Raw genomic sequence first — 21,851 nt, forward strand, 5'->3', positions numbered from 1 at the left:
AGGTAAAGAGAAACGACCACATTACTTTAACAAATATTTTAAGGAAAAATAGCTAAAATATTTTGGTTAATATTTAGAAATGAATAGGGTAGTGGTTTTAGATGGACTGATTAGCCAATGACATATCTCCATGTCTTTTTTTCTTATATAAAATACTATAGTGGCAAATAAAAATTTGATGAGATATTTTGAACCAGGTTAAATTTTAAGAGACAATCACTGAGTAATTAATTTGACATTTAAAATTTAATTTCAAAATATCCCCAGTTGATATAGCAGAATTATTTTTCATATAACAGCAATAATTTAATTTTCAAAATGCTTTCAAATATCTTTTATCATTTGATGATAACAATAAGCTGTGGAGCTGGGCAATACAGGTATACAGCGATATCTTTATTCTATATCCTTCCACAAGGGAGCTTGGACTTTACCTCTCAGGAAGGGACAGTATGGAAATAAACCCTCTGGCCCTCTGTTCATCCTTCACCTGCTTCTCTACATGGGAGGTGCAGTAAGGTATCTGATTTCTGACATCTATTTGGCCACGTTAGTCAGGTGATGAGATCACAGCATTGAGAAAGCAACACAGGTCTAGCTCTTTTCTCTTTGGTGATACTCTGCATGATCCTCCATAAAGGTAGATGTTCACTGGGCAGACCACACACTGTTCCCCAGAAGGTACTGATTTAGACTTAAAACGAAGGGTCTAGTGGCAAGAAGCTCTAATTTGGACTCAGGTCACTGAGATACGTTCCCAATTCATATTTGCTAATGGTAATTGGTGGTCTCTGATTCTTACCTAGAGATCCACTTAAACAAGAATTCCAATGGAAGGCATTTTTATACCCATTTTATAGCTTTATACAGAGGATCAAATAAGATAACTGAGTTGCCCAAAGTCACACAGCTAGTAAGGATAAGGGCCAGAACTAAAAGTAAACCTCTTATGAATTCTCAGCCAATGTTCTTTATATTACACTGTATCATTGTCATTAGCCATATTATTAAAAAGACACTGATGTGTATCTGTTTAAGCAGAGGTGACATTTATTGATCAGACAAGTACAAGCCACATGTTCCAAAAGACAGGAAAGAAAGTCTGGTTTATTGTGGATATTTCCTTACCTGAGCATACCCTAACCAAGACTTTTTTTCTTTTCTGTTTCTGATGCGAGATGTAGAATTATATATATGGCCCTGCAAAGTAACAAAAAAGTTAGCCCATCAACACTTTCATAATTAATAATCAATGAAAACACAATGGATGACATTTAGTACTTATGTTTCCATCATGACTTTCAAAGAAATATTATTACATCAAAATTAAACAGTGCTCTAAAAATGAAGCTGAAAACAAAACACAATTCAGGGCAGACACACTTCTGCTATAATTAAGAACTGTAAGGAATCACATTACCCTAACTGTTCCACTGTATCCAGAGCCTATTTTGTATAATCCATCCTTGCATAACAGATAGAGAAAAAATCCATCATTCTGAAGTAGACATTGATCATCTTCATCAACGGTTATTTCTTTTAATGGCCACTTGTGCATTAAAGCTGCTTTCTTAATGCCGTTGCTAAACCAGTCCTGAATTTGAATTTTTCCAACCAACACTGCCTGTACACTTCTCTGTAGGGAATTCAGTATTGTTGGCACCTATTTAAAAGACAAGAAACAAATAATTACGTATTTTCATATGTCACAAACACAAAACAGACAAAACAGAGATACTTCAGTGATACATCATCATTTACGAGAAAATGAATTGTTTAGAATGATCATGGTTTTACACATCAGTAAAAACCACTAACTAGAAATTTATCTATAAGAAGCAAATCGCAAGCAGCCCCAGATAAAAAAATCAAACTCAAAGAATATTAACTTGCATTTTTGGCTGAAAACACTAATTCAATGCATCTTTTTCCAAAACACCCAATAACCAGTACTGCCTATGATTTCAAGTTCATGGATGGAAACATACTAGATTAAGTAAAAAGTATGAACAGGGGATATAAATAAAATTATGTTGGATTAGAACACACACAAGCCAAAATATCTTTCGTATGATATGCATAATTATTAATACACTTCCTGATAACAAAGCACAAATTTAAGCAGAAGAAAACGTGAGGTACGGCTTCTACAGATGAAACAAAATTTCCAATGTTTCTCTTCCACCTTGCTTCTCCATTGATGACTAATGCCCATCAATGTCAACAGTATTCCATGATATGAAAACTCATTTGTGTTAACTGTGTATTCATTCAGCCTTCACTTATCAATGGACATCAATTTTTATCAAAGACCTGCTAAGTAAACCTGGCACTGTAACTGAGTCATCAACAGTCACCAGCATGGGACCAGCATTCTGCCAGCAGAGGAAATTCCATTCCTCACCTTTGTCTCCCTTTTACCACATCTAACAACACAGTCAGACCCCAGAGCACCACTCAGCCACAGTTCTACAGCTGCACTGTCCAATATGGCAGCCGTCAGCCACATGTGACTACTGAGCTCCTGAAATGTGGTTAGTGCTCTAAATACAAAATACACACTGGATTTTGAAGACTTAGTATAAAAACAAGAATACAGAACCTTAATATGTTGAAGTGATTTTTTGGATATACTGAGTGAAATACATCATTAAAATACATAATTAACCAAGCCTGTTTCATTTCACCTTTTTAATGTGGCTAATAAAAACTTTACACACGTAGACTACATCATATTTCTACTGGGCAGCATTTTGTGCAGGGAAGAGCTTTCACAGGGATAAGTGAGCCACTGTTCACAGATACATTCTCCTCCCCTTCCGGTTCTAAGGCCTCTGACTCACTCAAAATAATTTATACTATATGTACAGATAGTACAAATATATATATAATAGAATTATACATACAACACATACATGGTTGAATACTACAAATTCTCTCCCTAGAAGCTGCTATATTAAACTTATAGCTGTTTTATCTAGAATCACTATCCACATTCCCATATAATATGCCAAAGCTTCCATTGTTTTTTTGTTTCAGATACTTTCTCTGTTGGTGTCTATTATGAATAATGATGCCCCTCTTCCCATCCCAAATCCTCAAAATTGAGCTATATAATAATTTCTGGTTACATTAGTATTCAAAGATCATTTATTATGACTGTGTAATCACGGTTCATGAACCAAACTGTGTAACATATTACATTTCCCTCTTGCGTAATTTTTCTCTTTTTTTTGTTAAGTCAACAATTGCCCTAATTTTGTGTTTGCTAAGTTTCCTCTATACCTGCTCCTAAGTGTTCCCCATGCTCCTCTCAATAAAGTCACAAACACATCATTTCTACTTTTCCCGCTTGGCAACTCCCCTCATGAAACACTGCTCTGATCTAGACTAAGGAAGAGGGAGGCATAGAATTTAAAATTATTCCGTATCTTGCATGTTCCAAAGCATCTTCATCATCCCTCAAACATGACTGTCAGTTGAGCTACTTGTAGTGAACATCATTTTCTCTCAGAACTTTGAACGCTCTGTTATTTTTTATGCTGCTTTTAAGAAGTCGTCCAATGCCATTCTGCTTGATCTTTGTTACATAATCTGTCTTTACTCTCTGGAAGCTTTATTATCTGTTAATTAACAGTGTTCAGATTTGCAAAGCTATATCTTGGTCTGAGACTTTTCATAATGAATGTTGGGCACTCAGTGTGTGTTCTGTCAATCTGAAAATGTGTATCTTCAGGGTACAGGAATTTTCCTTATAGGATTTTTAATTTCCTTCTCTCTGCTTGAACACCTATTAGGTATTGGATTTCCTTGTTAAATCCTCCAATTTTATTTTATATCACCTGTTTTCTCTCTCTTTTCTATTTTCTGGAGACTGCTTCAACCTGATCTTCTAACTCTTCTACTGATTTTATCGCTGCTATCTTAACTTATAAAAATTCTTTCCTGTTCTCTGAGTTAAAAAAAAAATAGAATATGAAGTTTAATATAAATAATCCTCTCTGTGGGGCGCCTGGGTGGCTCAGTCGTTAAGCGTCTGCCTTTGGCTCAGGGCGTGATCCCGGCGTTCTGGGAGAGCCCCACATCAGGCTCCTCGGCTGGGAGCCTGCTTCTTCCTCTCCCACTCCCCCTGCTTGTGTTCCCTCTCTCGCTGGGTGTCTCTATCTCTGTCAAATAAATAAATAAAATCTTTAAAAAGTAATAATAATCCTCTCTTATCCTTCATCAAAATATTAATCAGTTTTCTTAGAGCTTTTTCTGTTCCCTATGCTCTTTTCATCTGAATTATTTTTTATTATTATTACTGATTTGGGGGATCTGTTTTTCATGTTAGCCTAGTGATACTTGGTTGTACACTTTTTTTTCCTGCTGTATTTTATTTATTTATTTATTTATTTATTTATTTATTTATTAATATTCCAAGTTTTTATTTAAATTTAGTTAACATATAGAGTAATGTTAGTTTCAGGAGAATTTAGTGATTCATCACTTACAGATAACAGTGCTCATCACAAGTGCCCTCCTTAATACCCATCACCCATTTAGCCCATCTGCCCCATCTACCTCCCCTCGGGCAACCCTCAGTTTGTTCTCTATAGTTAAGAGTCTATTTAACAGTTTGCCTCTCTGTTTCTTTCCCCTATGTTCATTTGTTTTGTTTCTTAAATTCCACGAGTAAAATTATATGAAATTTGTCTTTGACTGGCTTATTTCACTTGGCATTATATTCTCTAGATCCATCCACATCATTGCAAATGGCAGGATTTCATTCTTTTTGTTGGCTGAGTAATATTCCACTGTATTATATGTGTAATATACCATACCTTTATGCATTCATCGGTCAAGGGACACTTGGGCTCTTTCCATAATTTGGTTATTGTTGATAATGCTGCTATAAACAGCAGGGTGCATGTGCCCCTCTGAATCAGTATTTCTGCATCCTTTGGGTAATCACCTAGTAGTACAATTGCTGGGTCGTATGGTAGTTCTATTTTTAACTTTTGTAGAAACCTCCACACTGTTTTCCAGAGTGGCTGCACAAGCTTGCACTCCCACCAATAGTGTACGATGGTTCCCCTATTTCTGCATCCTTGCCGACATCTGTTATTTTCTGTATTGTTAATTTTAGCCATTCTGACAAGTGTCAGGTGGTCTCTCACTGCAGTTTTGATTTGTATTTCCCTGATGATGAGTGCTGTTGAGCATCTTTTCATGTGTCTGTTAGCCATCTGTATGTCTTCTTTGGAAAAATGTCTATTCATGTCTTCATTTCTTATTGGATTATTTGTTTTTTGGATGCAAACTCATTCTAAGAGGCCAACATTACCTTGATTCCAAGACCAGACAAAGACCTCATTAAATAGGAGAATTACAGGCCAACAATCCTAATGAATATGGATGCAAAAATTTTCAACAAGATACTACCAAATCAAATCTAACAGTACATTAAAAGAATCATTCACCACGATCAAGTAGGATTTATTCCTGTGCTACAAAGGTGGCTCAATATTCACAAATCAGGGGCGCCTGGGTGGCACAGCGGTTAAGCATCTGCCTTCGGCTCAGGGCGTGATCCCGGCGTTATGGGATCAAGCCTCACATCAGGCTCCTCCGTTATGAGCCTGCTTCTTCCTCTCCCACTCCCCCTGCTTGTGTTCCCTCTCTCGAGCTGGCTGTCTCTATCTCTGTCGAATAAATAAATAAAATCTTTTTTAAAAAAATTCACAAATCAATCAATGTGATACACCACATTAATAAAAGAAAGGATAAGAACTACATGATCCTTTCAATAGATGCAGAAAAAGCATATGACAAAATACAGCACCCATTCTTGATAAAAACCCTCAACAAAGTAGGGATAGATGGAACATACCTTAACATCATAAAGGCCACATATAAAAGACTCACAGCTAATATAATCCTCAGTGGGGAAAAACTGAGATTTTTCCTCTACGGTCAGGAACAAGAGAGGGATATCCACGCTTGTCATCAGTACTTATTAACATGGAACTGAAAATCCTAGCCTCAGCAATCAGACAACAAAAAGAAATAAAAGGCATCCAAATCGGCAAGGAAGAAATCAAACTTTCACTATTCACAGATGACATGATACTATTTAGAAAACCTGAAAGACACCACCAAAAAATTGCTAGAACTGATACATGAAGTCAGTCAAGTCACAGAATACAAAATCAATGTACAGAAATCTGTTGTATTTCTATACAGCAATAATGAAGCAGCAGAAAAAGAAATCAAAGAACTGTCCCATTTATAATTGTACCAAAAACCATAAGACACCCAGGAATAAACCTAACCAAAGAGATAAAAGATCTGAACTGTGAAAACTATAGAACACATGAAAGAAATTGAAGAGGACACAAGGAAATGGAAAACATTTCATGCTCATGAATAGGAACAACAAATATTGTTAAAATGTCTATACTGTCCAAAGCAATCTACACATTTAATGCAATCCCTATCAAAATACCCACTAGCATTTTTCACAGAACTAGAATAATCCTAAAATTTGTGTGGAACCCCAAAAGACTCCAAATAGTCAAAGCAATCTTGAAAAAGGAAAGCAGAGCCAGAGGCATCCCAATTCCAGACTTCAAGCTGTATTACAACAGAAGGGGGAATGGAACCATGAGAGACTATGGACTCTGGGAAACAAACTGAGGGCTTCAGAAGGGAGGCGGGTGTGGGATTGGGATACGCCGGTGATGGGTATTAAAGAGGGCACATATTGCATGGAGCACTGGGTGTTATACGCAAATAATGAATCATGGAACACTACATCAAAAACTAAGGATGTACGTATGGTAAGTAACGTAATAAAAAATTATTATTAAAAAAACCATAAAAAATAATATGCCAAAAAAATGCTGATATTCTAGCTACTGCTGCTTCTTTGAGTAATAAATTGTCCTTCACTTCTGAAAAAAAAAAAAAAGCTGTATCACAAAGCTGTAGTCATCACAACAGTATGGTACTGGCACAGAACGGACACATAGATCAATGGAACAGAACAGAAAACCCAGAAATGGACCCACAACTATATGGTCAACTAATCTGTGACAAAACAAGAAAGAATAACCAATGGAGAAAAGACAGTCACTTCAACAAATAGTGGTGGGAAAATTGGATAGCCACATGCAGAAGAATGAAACTGGACCACTTTCTTACACCATACACAAAAATAAATTCAAAGTGGAGGAAAGACCTAAATGTGAGACAGGAAACCATCAAAATCCTAGAGGAGAACACAGGCAACAACCTCTTTGACATCGGCCATAGCAACTTCTTACTAGACACGTCTCTGGAAGCAAGGGAAACAAAAGCAAAAATGAACTACTGGGACTTCACCAAGACAAAAAGCTTCTGCACAGGGAAGGAAACAATCAACAAAACAAAAAGGCAACCATCAGAATGAGAGAAGATATTTGCAAATGACATATGTGATAAAGGGTTAGTATTCAAAATCTATAAAGAACTTACCAAACTCAACACCCAAAAAAACAAATAATCTGGTTGTACACTTAGTTTTAAGAGTAAGTTACTAAAAAAAAAAAAAAGTTAGGAAGCTTGGTATGAATAGACAGGATTTGGCAGATCACCTGATTTGACCTCACCTCAAAATGATCACACTAAGACTGAGCACTTCATTGGAGGACCCCCCTCCAAATGTCTGAATTTGTGGGTCTTTTCTCACTCTTTCTCCAAAGAAGAATCTGCCAGTCTTTCTCCTAGAAGCTGTAAGTTTTATAGCCACTGTTCTGGAAACTTAGTGAGGGTTAAGAAATTTCATTATCAATACAAAGACTTTCATTAAATCTCTATTTTCAGCCTACCTCCTAATTCCACTCTCAGTTGTGGCTGGTTTCCCCTGGACTCTCTGACTCAGTTTCTTTAGACAGCAAATGTATCTCTCTGGGGCACGACAGAAGGACAGCTGCTTGGCTAAGAGCAGCTCTGGGGTTCTCTACTTTTTATTATACAGACTTCAAATCAATTTTTAGCTCTTGCCCTCACCACCACTTTCCAGGTACCTATTATTTCCAATTCCAAATACTATCTGGAGTTTTAGGTGAAAATCAACTTACTTTCAATGGGCATTAGCCTCTTAAGGAATTTAAATTTAAGCTTTCCCCAATTTCTATTTTTCAGAAATATGTCCCATTCTTAAAAGTTTATACTTTGAAAAAAATTCCTTTATTACAACCTTAGTAGAGACTAGAGAGGAGCAGAAATTAACACGTTTCTTCAACATGACTCTATTTCTCTCATGCTTTCTAAAAGGGTACTTAAGTTTTAAGATAACCCAGTACTACAATAAGAAGTCTCAGATTTCCTACTTTTTCTCTTCTCTTGATTTTCTCTCACCAACATTGAGGCAGGACCTAGAGAATTTATTCTGATTAAACTAGACTTCCTTAATCCAAGGACTCTACGTCATTTACCAATTTTGGAAAACCTTACCCATTATTTCAACTACTGCTCTCCACAAATGCATTATTGCCTTGTGAAACTCAAACTGTATTGATGCATTAGACTTCCTCATTCTCTGTTCATGTTTCTTATTTTGTCTTCCATATCTTCCCTCTTTGTCTTTCTGTGCTGAATTCTGAATAATTTCTTCCTCTTTTATATCCAATGGTTAACTCATCCTTTAAATTTCAGATTGTAATTATTCTTTTTTTTGTATTTCCAGGAGTTCAATTTGGTTTTCTGATCCTTCTGATTTGTTTTTACATTCTTATTCCTTAATCATACTTGTGATACTTTCTTTTATTAATTTAACCATATTAAATATATGTTTTATATTCTATTTCAAATAATTTGAATATATATATAGATTAGGCAGGACTGATTCTGCTATATTTGTTTCTACTAATTCTAAATGATGGTGCCTTTTTTTCTACGTGCTTTTTATTTGTGAGCTCAGATGTGTTTTTCTGTGGGAAGCCTTTGAAACTTGGAGTTCATTCCTCCAAAAAAGATTTTAGTCTCCTTCAATAAGGTACCCCATGGTACTATCATCCCTGCCCTACGTTAAACTCTCAGCTCAAGCTTTTTGGAACAAGATAAGTAATATGCATTTGAATCCCGAAAGAATTTGAGATGTTAGAGTCATATATCCTCGGGGAAGATTTTTCTCCCTCCACCCATAGCCTGACCAAGACAGTTCTGTGAAATGAAGGGTGTAGGTGGAATGAGGCCAAAACAGGAGGAACATTGTAAGCCATGTTAAGATAACAGGCTTTTAACACGGTGTCTGGGCTAGAGACAGGGATGCAGGGACAGGGCAGGTCTATAGAGAACCTCAGCTTTTGATTCAGGGGATCTAGCAGTTGTGCACAGACCAGTGCATATTAAGCATAATATTGCAGTCATACAGAGATGCATGCAAGTCCTATCTCTGTTAGCTGAAAGCTCTCAATGTTATAACAATATTAAACTTCTTTCAACCTTTAGTATTCCACTCTTACCCTTACCTCCCTGCCTTAGCACACGGATACCAAGAACATTCTCCCTCCACATCCCCAACACTAACACTTCCGCTCTCTGGACTGGCCAATTCAACTCATCATTTAGACTTCACCCCATATCATCTGAGACGAGTCTACACACAAAAAATAAATCACACGATGCCTAATAAGCTCATGTGTTTATGGTCACTATATTTTAAAAATCTGGCATATGATATGTAAACATTTGTGGTATTTCATTAAAATTTAAGAATTGTGTATTTTAAGCATGTATTTAAATTAAAATTTTGCCAAACCTAGAAGCACAGCTGCAGAACAGTTTTGAAAACCACTGCATTAGAGGAACTTCAAAATAATTAAGGATCATAAAAAGGTGAAAGAAGATTTCAGGCAGGGCAGGAAGAGGGAAAAGAGTAAGAATAGAAATCTAGAGTAAGGGGATTGCTCATGTTTGACAAGGAGAGTTCAATATTGCTGAATTAAGTCCAAGAAAATGACCCACACACCCCTTCTACTATCTCTGGCCTGCTAATAACAGGATTGAAGCAGCCCTTCCATCTGTTCTGGAGGTTGTCCAAGGGGCCAGTGAAGAGCACATAACCGAGACTTAAAACTGTAACTTCTTACTCAGCTTCCAGAACAATCCAAAGGAATTAAATCAAGTTTGCTTTAAGGAGAATTGTATTTCCCACCACTCACAACAATAAAGAATAAAGAGCTTATTCCACGATCAGATATTAAAAGCTTAAAATGTTCTATGTAAAGCTGAAGCAGCTCAGCAACAAATCAACTCATTAAAAAACTACATTTGATCCTTGAACAATGCAGGGGTTAGGGGCACTGACAACACTTAAAAATTGTGGGCAAGATGGGAGGTGGGGGAGGGCAGAGAGCAAGACAATACAAAAGAAGAGGTGGATGGGGAGCTGACACAAAGACCAGCTTAAAGATTTAAGAGTTTTTGCCAAGTTTCATTTTATTACCTTTATATACTGAGGATTACGTATATATCAACCTTGGATAGATCAAATCACTATAATGAGTGAGAAAAAGCAGGAGACTCCTAACTGACAGAAATTAAGGTGAAATTCCAACTTGGCATCTTACGACCTTCTAAAGCAGCTATAAATGAAATACCTGTATTGTTTGGCAAGCATGGCTGCCATTGTTGGTGAGGATAGCAGAGATGGCCTGAAGTGTCCTTCCTGTTTCTCCCCAAGAAGCCACCAGACTAAAGAGGCAAGCACAGGAAAGTGCTGTCAGAGACTGGCCTGTGCTGTCATTCATTCCAGTACTTCGAACAGTGATTTCCAAAAGGAGCTGGAAGAGAGACTCTGTGGATAAAATAAAACTCAATTATATTCATTCGACATACAGAACATTTCATGCATCTGTTTATTTATTTATACCTTGCCTCATTATAAAAAAAATATTCAAGGCATCTAGAACACTTACTTTGCATTAGTTCCTTCCCAGTTACCCTCTTCCCCAAAAAGTTGGAATATTTATATAAAAAGGACCTTAGAGAACATTTAGTTCAACCCCTTATTTTTGTAAATAAAAAAAATGGAATCTATCCCAGGTTGTTTAAAAGAAACTTGTCTTGAGGCATTCACACATTCAAGAAATAGCCTCTCAAGTAACAGACTACTCACTGCACTTACTTTACCTTTTGGAGTGGGAGGAATACAAACGTGTAAGTGTCCAGAAAATTATGTATTTGCAAAACAACAGAATACATAAAACACATGCTATAATTTTTTTAACGTAAAGTTGCTTCATTGCTAACATAATAGCAGTTCACATTTGTATTTATAAAGAGAGTATGTAATTCATTTTATATCCTAGAAAAACCTCCTAGTCAATAGGACAGATACCCTCCCCCTTTAATGGACAATGAAACTGAGACAGAGAGGTAAACAGATTTTCCCGAAATGATAAAGCCATTTAGTGGCAAAGATGGTAAAGTAACACCTGGATGTTCTACGGCCACAAGAAATTTCCACACAAAATTCCCTGAACAACTCTGCCCAAGACTAAATCAGTAGACTTCCAGGTATTTCCTCTGCAGAAGGGAAGGGGAATTTGAAAATCCTTACAGATCATTCACTCAAGATAAAGAGAAAAAGAAAGAAACAGAAAAAGACTGCCAAACTGAGGAAGATGAAGAAAGGGAGAGGGAAAAAGAGAGCAAAAGAAAGAGAATTTGTGCACTGCAACTCTCTGAAAACTAAAAGGCCATGTGTGGTTTATTCGCTAACTCAGAGAAAGCTAGCCTCCTCTGTCTCTCCCTCATCTCCTGTGTCTCTCATCCCAGTTACGCCCCATCACTTTCGCTTCCTGATGCCTCCACTTGCCCCGTCTCACAACCATCTTCCCAAACCATGCTATCACTGCCTTGGAATCAGACCACTACAAAGTGTTCATAAATTAGCTCCTACCTTCACTTTTGCCCCTTTGTAGCCAAAGAGAATTTTTAAACCAAAAAGTCTGGGTTTTTATTTAAAATCTGTTCGTTCCTTTGTTGGTTCGTTCCTGCTCCTCTTCTTTCTGTTCTCTCCCCCTTTCTTCACTTGCCTGTACAGCCTTCAGTCTTACTTCCCCTCGCCCTTCCCTCCCAACTATCCTTCTTTCCCCTCATCCTTTCATCTGTCCTATCTCCATTTGTCCATCCTTCCCTTCCATCATTATCCTTCTGCCCCTTTATCTTTTAATTACTCAGCAAATATTTACTGAATTCTTCCTGTACATGAGAAAATATTCTAGGTTGTGGTAGTACTCTGGCAAACAAGACAAAGAATGCCTGTCATCAAAAAAGTTAGATTCAAGTTGAAGAGAACAGTATAAGTGCTATAAAATAGAGAACTTTTTTTAACCATAAGGAGATAGTGAGTGACATTCTATTTCTCCTAGAACAATAGCCATCAGGCTCCTTTAACATAGCATATGATGCTCCACATGGTCTAGTCCCTGCCTCCTTCCTCACGTATGGCAAAGCCCTCTCTCCCTTCACTCTCCACATTCTAGCCAATCTTTGTTCAGTCATTCTCCTTCTTGTCTGAGACTTATGCATGCTGTCCTTTCTGCCTAGAAAGGTAGTAACTTCTTCCTATTCGTCCTTCAAATCTCCAATGTCACATCTTCAAGGAAGCAAGTTACAGACTCCCAGAACTCCCTCTACTATCCCCCATACCATTTACCCACATCTCCAATCACACGTGTCTGTCTGATGCTAAGTCCCATAACAAAAGCAACGATGTCTGTACTGATCACCCCTGAATTATACACTCTTTGCACAGAACACAGGAGATACTTTTACATTTACATGAATACTCAAGAACATACATTCCAATCTTAAAATGAACAGAAAAATAGATGTAAGAAGAATACTTTTTTCTAACTAGACAATTTCTAAAATCAAAATCCATCTGCTAAGAGAAGCTTCGTGTATAATAATTAATCAAGTGACCCTGACAGTAAGAGTGATACACATATACCTATATTTTCATGAATAACATGAAAAAAAAACCCCAGTGTATTAATGTGATTACGCTATTAGACAAAAGGAAAAAAGAGACAGATTTTAACAGAAATTTAGTTTTAAAAAGCCAAATTACATCTTTGAGCTAACTAAGCAAGATAAGAAATATAAAGTGATGGTAAATCCCTCAATAGAAAAATAAGTCAAAGTGGTGAAGGGATTAGAAGTAAACACTGAAAGGACAAATGAGAGACCAAAGAAGTACAGCAGCATCTGGAACTCTTAACAAGAAAAAAACAAAAACAAAAACAGACAAATTAATCAGGTGAAAGTTTTGACAGACAGAAGATGATTAAGCTAAAGCACATATTGTAATTTCACAAACAGTATTACGAACAAGATCTATTTTGAAAAGAATAAAGGAAAGGGAGTATTTATATATAGACTGGATACAAAACAAGATGTGTAAAAACTGATAAAAGACAATAGTATGCCAGAAGATCTAGGAAAAAGAAATGATTAGCATGTTATTCAAAGTTATAAACAGGTTTTAGTGGATAGTTTAAATATCTCAATTATTTGTTAACTGACAAACCAGAGCTAAGAACAGCAAAATATTCTTAAATAAAATCAATTAAATAAATAAATGCTTTAGTAAGATGCTGTGATGCCAAGTAATGCATCACAATAGTAATATGATCAACAAGGTGCCTGCTTCTTACCATATGACAGCTTTTATTTAGTAGTAGTATTTAGTAACATGGGGTGGGGGAGGGTATCGTTTTTTTTAAATGATCAGCTTTTTTTCCTGGCAAGGACTCCCCTCCCCACTAAACGGAAGAAAAAAGCAAACACAAAACTAATCACGTGATTCCCTCCCCTCCAAAAAAAACCACCACCAAAACAAAAACAGTATGACATGTAATTAGGTTCTCACATGTGGGTCTAATAAACACCAAATAACCAAGTAGAAAAAAAAGATCAAACTCTAGTCCAGACCAGCAGTGTGGTCCCCAAGTGAGCTGCAATGGCACATTACCTAGAAATGTATTCTAAATGCAAATGCTTGGGCCCCATGCCAAATCTACTGAATCAGAAACTCCACAGATGGGACCCACACGACTGATATGAACTAATGCTTGAGATTTAGAAAAACCTAGACTTTCAATGTCCACGGTCAGCATCAGAGAAAAGCAATAGCCAATTTCAAACTTATGCCTCCATCTCTATTTCTATTCCTCAAGAGCTCCTAACTTGCTTACTGGATTATATGTTGAGCCTTATCGGTTACACGAAAGGCATGCATTCATAAAATCCAAATACATTTTACAAAAAGCAAACATTTACTTACAGGAAGTTGCTACTAATTCAAAAGCATTATCTATAACAAAAATGGATTTTTATTTACAATGAATACAAAAGAAATGCCCTCTGTTGGGAAACTAGATGTGCTGCTTTGGGTTGGTAGCATTTGTTTCCTCTCTTTCCACTTTTTTAACAACCCAGAATAACACATCAAGTTAGAGAAAGTCAATGTTCGCTATTTTGGCCTAAGGTTTAACAAGAACGATTTAAGTTAATAGTGACTATAAGGCTTGGGATTATTTCTGGGTTCCAAGGATTTAGGTTTTGCTTTTTCCCCATCATCACAATAATCAAAAAATGTCTGTGCATGAACTGCAAGTATTAAACTATAACTCTAGTAGAACATAGCAAAATACCTTAAAATTTATACCCCTGCTGTTTTAATACCGTAATTTAAAAAAAACTGCATTACATTTACAGGCTGCTATCTATGCTTCATGGGAGAAGCTATTTACATGGGAAACAAACTGAGGGCTTCAGAGGGGAAGGGGGTGGGGGAATGGGATAGGCCGGTGATGGGTAGTAAGGAGGGCACGTATTGCATGGTGCGCTGGGTGTTATACGCGACTAATGAATCATCGAACTTTACATCAAAAACTAGGGATGTACTGTATAGTGACTAACATAATAAAAAATTATTATTATTATAAATAAATAAATAAATAAATAAATAAATAAATAAATAAATAAAGACTTCATCTAATGCCCCTGAGCTCTTACCTAGGACCTCGGGTGGCTCTGACTGGAGGCCTTCCGGCTGCTGACCCTGAAGTACGTTAAGCAGCGCCTGGAGACTCCTGAGGCACAAGGACGGATGAGAAAATCGCGTCTCCTTAATCAATTCAAAAACTTCACAAAGTCCAACCTCGATGATCTAAGATGAAAAAAAAAAAAAATATATATATATATATACACACAAATGTATGCGTACCTTCTAACATGTAGGCTAATAACACTTTCCAGGCAGTTGAACCAGTACAGCTTATTTCCATGGCAAATGATTAATGCTGCCATATTTAAAAGGCAAAAACAAACAAAAAACACATAAAAAAAAAAAAACCACCACACAACCACCCATGATATTTAATTTCAAGATTCAGAAAACCATCTAGTTATATGGAAGGTTAAAAAATTACAGCACTATTTTAAAAGTAGTTATAGCATAAGAAAGTCCTAAAAAATATGAAAACTGTAAGAGTATACTAGATACTAGGTTACATTCATTCACAGAAAATAAACTGTATTAATTTAAAAGTTCACTTGGCCATACCCAAGTACAAATCAGCATTCCTTCACTGAAAGTCATGTCAATTGTTACTTATGACCAGAAAAAAGGTCAATATAACTCACACAATGAAGAGATTTAAAAAGGAGCTTTTCATCTTAGCACTTCCTACAATGGTACAATCACATTATTATTTATTGATGGTGTCCCCTCTTCTCGGAGGGTATATTACAAAAAGAATTAAAAACTGCCTACTTAAAAGATCATTACTATTTTTACTTTAATTATCTTATCATTTCTCATCAGGACCAAGGAAAAGTCTGACTTAGTATCTAGCAAAAGACAGAGAAATCTGCAGCTAAAAACTGAGAGAGAAATGTGATAATCTGGTATTGGGAGATACCTTCAAAACAACAGACAATGAAATCCCATTTCTCAGTCAGTGACGATATTTTGAGAAACAGATGTATAAGACCTTTTCAGAAGGTGTTAAATTATTTGGAGACATAACAGAGAAAATTAAAACAAGACTAATTAGCAGAAATGCATCAGGGCATTAATTCTATTGGACTTAACAACAGAAGAATATTCTCTAGGCTGAGCTCTGTGCATTAATCATGTATTACATAAACATTTCTTAAACACTTATTCTGGCAAACTCACTACAGGATATATGAAGATATACATTACACTAGTCCCTGTCTTCTAAGAATTTATACTCTAACAGGATAAATGAGCCTTGTACATGACTCTTACCCAGTCGAAACTTCTGTTATAGCATTTATTATATTACAGTGTAGCTATTTTTGTTTCCTTTTTCCTAACTAAACTGTGGTCCCCTTATAGACAAGGATCATGTCTGAACTAACTTAACAGCTCTCCTCAAATCATATTATTTCCAAAAGTGACTTTATTATTCACTAACAAGTATGAACATAAAAGTTTAGTTACATTTAGATGTAATATATTCTTTGCCATTAGAAACTGTATCTTGTTCTATTAAAAAGTCCTAGAGGGAGAGGGCAAGGGATGGGCAAAATAGACAAGGGGATTAGGAAGTACAAATTCCCAGTTAAAAAATAAATAAGTCCTGCATAGAGAATATGGTCAATAATATTGTAATAATGTCATGTGGTGACAGATGATGACTACACTTATTATGGTGAGCATTCTGAAATGTACAGAATTAGCTGTATGCTCTATACCTGAAACCAGTATAACACTGTATGTCAACTACAAGTTAAAAATTGTTTTTAAAGTACTAGAATCCATTCTAATACTTCTAGAATACATTTGAAAAAACTGAAGAGGAAACCAAAAGTAGATTTATATATTACCACAGAGGTAAGTGTACTGACTTTCAGAATTTTTTATACGAAGCAAGTACTTGGTAGAGATGACATTTACAAATAATAAAGAATAAAAATCTAGAGGGCAGAGAAAGACTGGAAGAAGAGCAGCAGCAGAGGCAGCAGAGGGGGAGGAGGGCAAAGAGAGGAGGAAGAATTTTGCCTCTCAGAAGCTCTGGGTGTGAAATGTCTAAGTTCCTATCCTCCAAAATACAAATTTATCAACGAATACAACCATCTTCTTCCCTTCTCTTCACACTCAAAAGAAGTGTTCTTACAACTTTTCAAAGCTAACAATTTTTAAGCAATGTTCTTGATCCCACCCCCATCCTATCTCTAACAGAATATCATTTCACCTTCATCCCCCACACCGTAATAGCTCCCAAATCTCTATTTTTAGCGGGGACTTTTCTTTGGAACTTCAGCCCTATACAGTGTACTCAGGACACCTCACTCAGTATGCCCAGAACTAAACGTCATCGTCATTCCAACAAAGCAGTGTTTATCCTTCAGTTCTCCCTCTTGCAATAAATGGCACTGCCACCCCGAAACTTCAGAAATATGTTTAGTTTCCATCTTCTCTGTCAGCCTTCATAATCAACTAATCACTAATTCCTGTCAATTCTGCTTCCTTAACACTTCCTGTATGCTGAACACTGCCACTACCCTCATTCCAACCACCAGTCACCCTTCGTGGACAACAGCAATAGCTGCCTAACTGGCCCCTCTGCTCTCATCTCACCACCCTCTAGTGATCGGTCTTACTAGCACCCATGTAACTTTACTAATACATAAGTCTGCTCAAACTCTCTTGCTTAAAATCTTCAATATTTCCAAATCACAAGACAAAATCTGAAAGTGGCAGCAGGACACAGAAGGCCCTTCACAATCTAGCTGCTGCTCTCTGCCTCCTATCCTATTCAGCTACTCCACTCTGGCCAAAATCAGAGCACTTGTACTTTTACGATGATGCTGTTCCCTCTGCCTGCACATGTATCTGTAGTCGGTGCTGCAGCCTTATTCCACTATGTTGCACTACACCTACCATGCCCCTAGTAAGCCTTAAGTCAGTAGACATGCCTGCTCTCCCTACCAGACGTAACTTTCTTGAGGATAGGGACTGTCTCTCATCATTTCATTTTCAGGGCCTAATGTAAAGCTTGCCAGAACTCAAAAAAGAATTTAGAAGTATATAAAGAAATAAATAAGTCTATCTAAGTCTGTATCTTTTAACAAAATATGTGGCATAACTAGCATCAAATGAGACTGAAAGCAAAGTATGAATCCTAAAAGTAACTATTAAAAATTATGAAGTATAAAGCTTGGAACACTTTAGAGGATCTGGAAATCAGATAGTGAAAGATGGTTTGAGCTGGGTAAAAACTGTGTTTTGATTTTTGGGGTTTTTTTAAGATTTTATTTATTTATTTGAGAAAGAGAGCATGAATGGAGGGGAAAGGCAGAGGCAGCGAGAGAAGCAGGCTCCCCGCCGAGCAGGGAGCCCAATGTGGGGCTCAATTCCAGAGTCCTGGAATCATGACCTGAGCCGAAGGCAGACACTTAACCCACTGAGCCACCCAGGCGCCCCTAAAATCTGTGTTTTAGGTAAAAAACTTAATATGAAGCATTTAGGTGGGGGTAAGAAAGTTCTTTTTAAAGTATCGGTGACTGCTGATGCACAAAAAAACAAAAGGCAAAGAAACCTGACAAGCAAGGTCTATATAATAATCAAATTCAACTTAACTTTTAAAATTCAAGGAGAAAATAAAATTGCATCAAAGTGATACTTCAACAACAAATAAAAACTGTCTTAATCATGTGAGAGAAAAGGAGTAGGAGAGGAAAAAACCTCAGAGGAAAGGTAAGCAAGAGCCACACATGAAGGGGCGCCTGGGTGGCACAGCGGTTAAGCATCTGCCTTCGGCTCAGGGCGTGATCCCGGCGTTCTGGGATCGAGCCCCACATCAGGCTCCTCAGCTATGAGTCTGCTTCTTCCTCTCCCACTCCCCCTGCTTGTGTTCCCTCTCTCACTGGCTGTCTCTATCTCTGTCAAATAAATAAAATCTTTAAAAAAAAAAAAAAAAAGAGCCACACATGAAGAAGGAGCAAGAGAGGAACAACTGCAAAGAAAAGGAACTAATGGAAAAGAGTAGCATTCAGAGCAGAAATGGTCAAAAGGAAAAGAAAAATGTGAACATTTCTCACCTGCCCTCAAATCCCATCACCTCAAGCCCTGAAGGCCTCATCTCTCTCTTCTTCTGTGTCAGTCCTTCACCTCATGCGAATGGCTGCCAAACACATCACCTGGGAGTTTCAGTCCCCACCCACGCCCAAACCCAACAGCATTCTGAGTGCCTCTGCATAAATACACCTCAGCACTTCTTCCCTTCTCACTTGTCACATGATCTCACAGACTGTCCAGAAGTTTGATTTCCTCAGACATAAAGTATTTAATAAATTGAAGAGTTCCTTGAAAAGTAACTCAAATTCATTTGCACCTTGTTTGCACCTAACCTGATACTTCTAACTACTTATAACTTTAACATTTATTAACTCACTGAATCCTCACTACAACCCCGTGATGTAGATGTTATCTCCATTTCACAGATGACAAAACTGAGGCATAGATAAATCAAATAACTTTCCCAGCATCACAGAGCTAGCATTTTTAATGGTGAGTGTTTAAGCCTGGACAGGTTGACTCCACTACCCATGTTCTTAATCATTGTACTCTATTCCCTGATGTGTCAGTATTTGATGGAAAACTCTCCATCTGGAGGAACTTACATGGAAAAGATGAGCTTGTTTGTTTTAAGTAGAAGAAAGGAACCAGTAGAGAAAGTACACTTAAGGACACTGGAGAGAATGGGACTAAAGGAAGAAGAGTCCCAGGAGAAGGATATTTGAAGATTATCGACTAAAAGGCTGAGGAAGTTCACAAAACCTCTCTTACTCTATGAAACAGGAACCAAGTAATCCGCTGAGCATAAGGTGAGAAGAGCCTGACCTTAATGATTAAGGACAGTGGTGCACTTAGAAACAGCCACCATGAAATGTGCAAAAAAAAAGCCAGATCAGGAACATACTTTCTATCTTGGTTGCTATTTTCAAGTAGCAAAATATTTGCACGATAGCTCCTTCAGGTGTGTATAAAAATGTTTTCAAGGCATAGGTTCAAGGTATCAGTTTAGTAGAAAGGCAGCAGACCTGAATCATTTATGACGAAGGAAATCATTTTAAAATGTCTATATTTAGAAAAAAGCAATATGCATAAATCATTTATGATAAAGATACCCTTTTAAAAATATGTCCATATGTCTTGTTAGAAATACAAACTATACCTACAATATAGAAAAAATACCATATACAAAAATAACATTACAGTCTTAAAATATACTAATACTTAAAGGGAGTACCTTAAGAATAGCTTGTTCTACTACCATACGTTTTATAATACCAATTAGCTTATACATCTCTGGTAAACAGGGAATGACATCAGAACAATGTAGAAATCTTATTGCCTCATATGTAATTTTTTTCCTCAGCAAGGGGAGCCAAAGTAGCAAGAATCCAATTATATCCTTAGGCAGAAAAGGCAAAAGTTCTCAGCTCAGCAGTTGCACAGCCAGGAGCCCTTCTAGTTTTAGTTCAAGAAAAATAAAAATGCATACCTGGACCCCAGGTTCCCTCCCCAGAAGGGAGCACCCCCAGCTTTCCATAGCTCTTGGCTTGTAGTAGTTTGCAGTTCTGCTTATGCCCACCTTAATGGTAGCCCACAGGCTCAGAGCTCCACTTCTATCTGCAATGGCTCAAGGCTTACAAGCCACCATTTCCACTTTACTGCTTTTGCACATTTTTAAAAGCCCCTGATCTTTCTTCCTGGGCTGTCCAAGTACTCACCACTGAGTTACCAATTACTGACCTTGTTAGCACTCCAGTTATAAAGTTGCATAGTTTTCCTGGTCTGCCCCAAACCTGTTTTTTACCCATAAGCCCTGTTAATTTTTAGTGCACAAATTTATAAAAAGATATTTTAGCAATGCAAGTATTTGTACTATAGCTGAAACACCTGTTGGTTATCCATCCAAGTGGAACTTAGTGACTTACCTTCGGAAGCTTGATAGGTGGCTCTTTGGATTCCTCCTCTTCATCACTATCTGATTCTCCACTCTGCACAGAGTTCTTGGATGCAGCTGCCAACGATGTTTCCTTTTTCTGCCATTCCAGAACACAATGTCGTACATTGCAATAAATATTGAATGCAGAAGGATTGCTATGTAGTTTGATATCTGGTATGATCACTGTACTCTCCAAGTTTTCAGACTGAAATATAAGATATAACATTTCAATTTCATATTCTTTTCCATCACCACCAATTCTCATTTTAAATAAAAAATTAAAGGTTAGACATGCTAGATGACTTGCAGAAGTTAAATATGTGACACAGCAAAGATAATCTAAGTCTACCAACTCAATTTATAATAAGTACCCTTTCTTCTACACTTCGCTACTTTCTAAGTAACACAGCAATAACCAAACTGACAAGGGCTGAAGAGTAGCAAAGAATCTAACAGGAATGTCCTTTTATCCCATGAGAGGAAAAGAGCAAACAAAACTTAACTGTTTTAGTATCACAGAATATTAATTTGGTGCTTTTCTAAGGGACATGAGATGTATTACAGAGTCTCAATGACCTACTACATATGTTGGATTACATTTTGATTTCTTTAAAAAGTGGATTAGGGACTTAAACAGAAATCAGAACAAAACAAAACAAAACCCCTCAACTTTAGTCAATGTTAGTCAATTCTAATCTCATTCTCATTTAAATAATGGTAATGTTAGGAAATTAGATTTCTGCAGATTATGGACATATGCTTTCCTGAAGCTCTCTCCTAGCTATCAGTCTTAATAAATACTAAAAACCATATGCTTGGTAATTT

At 36.9% G+C, this 21,851-nt stretch overlaps 1 protein-coding gene across 12 annotated transcripts in view; it reads right to left on the minus strand.

Annotated features, from left to right (window-relative positions):
- The window catches only part of MYCBP2 (MYC binding protein 2), a 257,559-nt gene that overhangs the window by 204,329 nt on the left and 31,379 nt on the right, over nucleotides 1-21,851 (minus strand). For all 12 annotated transcript variants that reach the window (XM_034665322.1, XM_034665323.1, XM_034665327.1 and 9 more), the window contains exons 3-7: nucleotides 21,016-21,231; nucleotides 15,055-15,208; nucleotides 10,626-10,822; nucleotides 1,421-1,663; nucleotides 1,129-1,200 (exon numbers count right to left, since the gene is read on the minus strand). In XM_034665322.1, coding sequence (XP_034521213.1) covers nucleotides 1,129-1,200; nucleotides 1,421-1,663; nucleotides 10,626-10,822; nucleotides 15,055-15,208; nucleotides 21,016-21,231 — 882 coding nt within the window. The remainder of the gene's footprint in view (nucleotides 1-1,128; nucleotides 1,201-1,420; nucleotides 1,664-10,625; nucleotides 10,823-15,054; nucleotides 15,209-21,015; nucleotides 21,232-21,851) is intronic.

Source organism: Ailuropoda melanoleuca, chromosome 7 (assembly GCF_002007445.2).
Source record: "Ailuropoda melanoleuca isolate Jingjing chromosome 7, ASM200744v2, whole genome shotgun sequence".
NCBI lineage: Eukaryota > Metazoa > Chordata > Mammalia > Carnivora > Ursidae > Ailuropoda > Ailuropoda melanoleuca.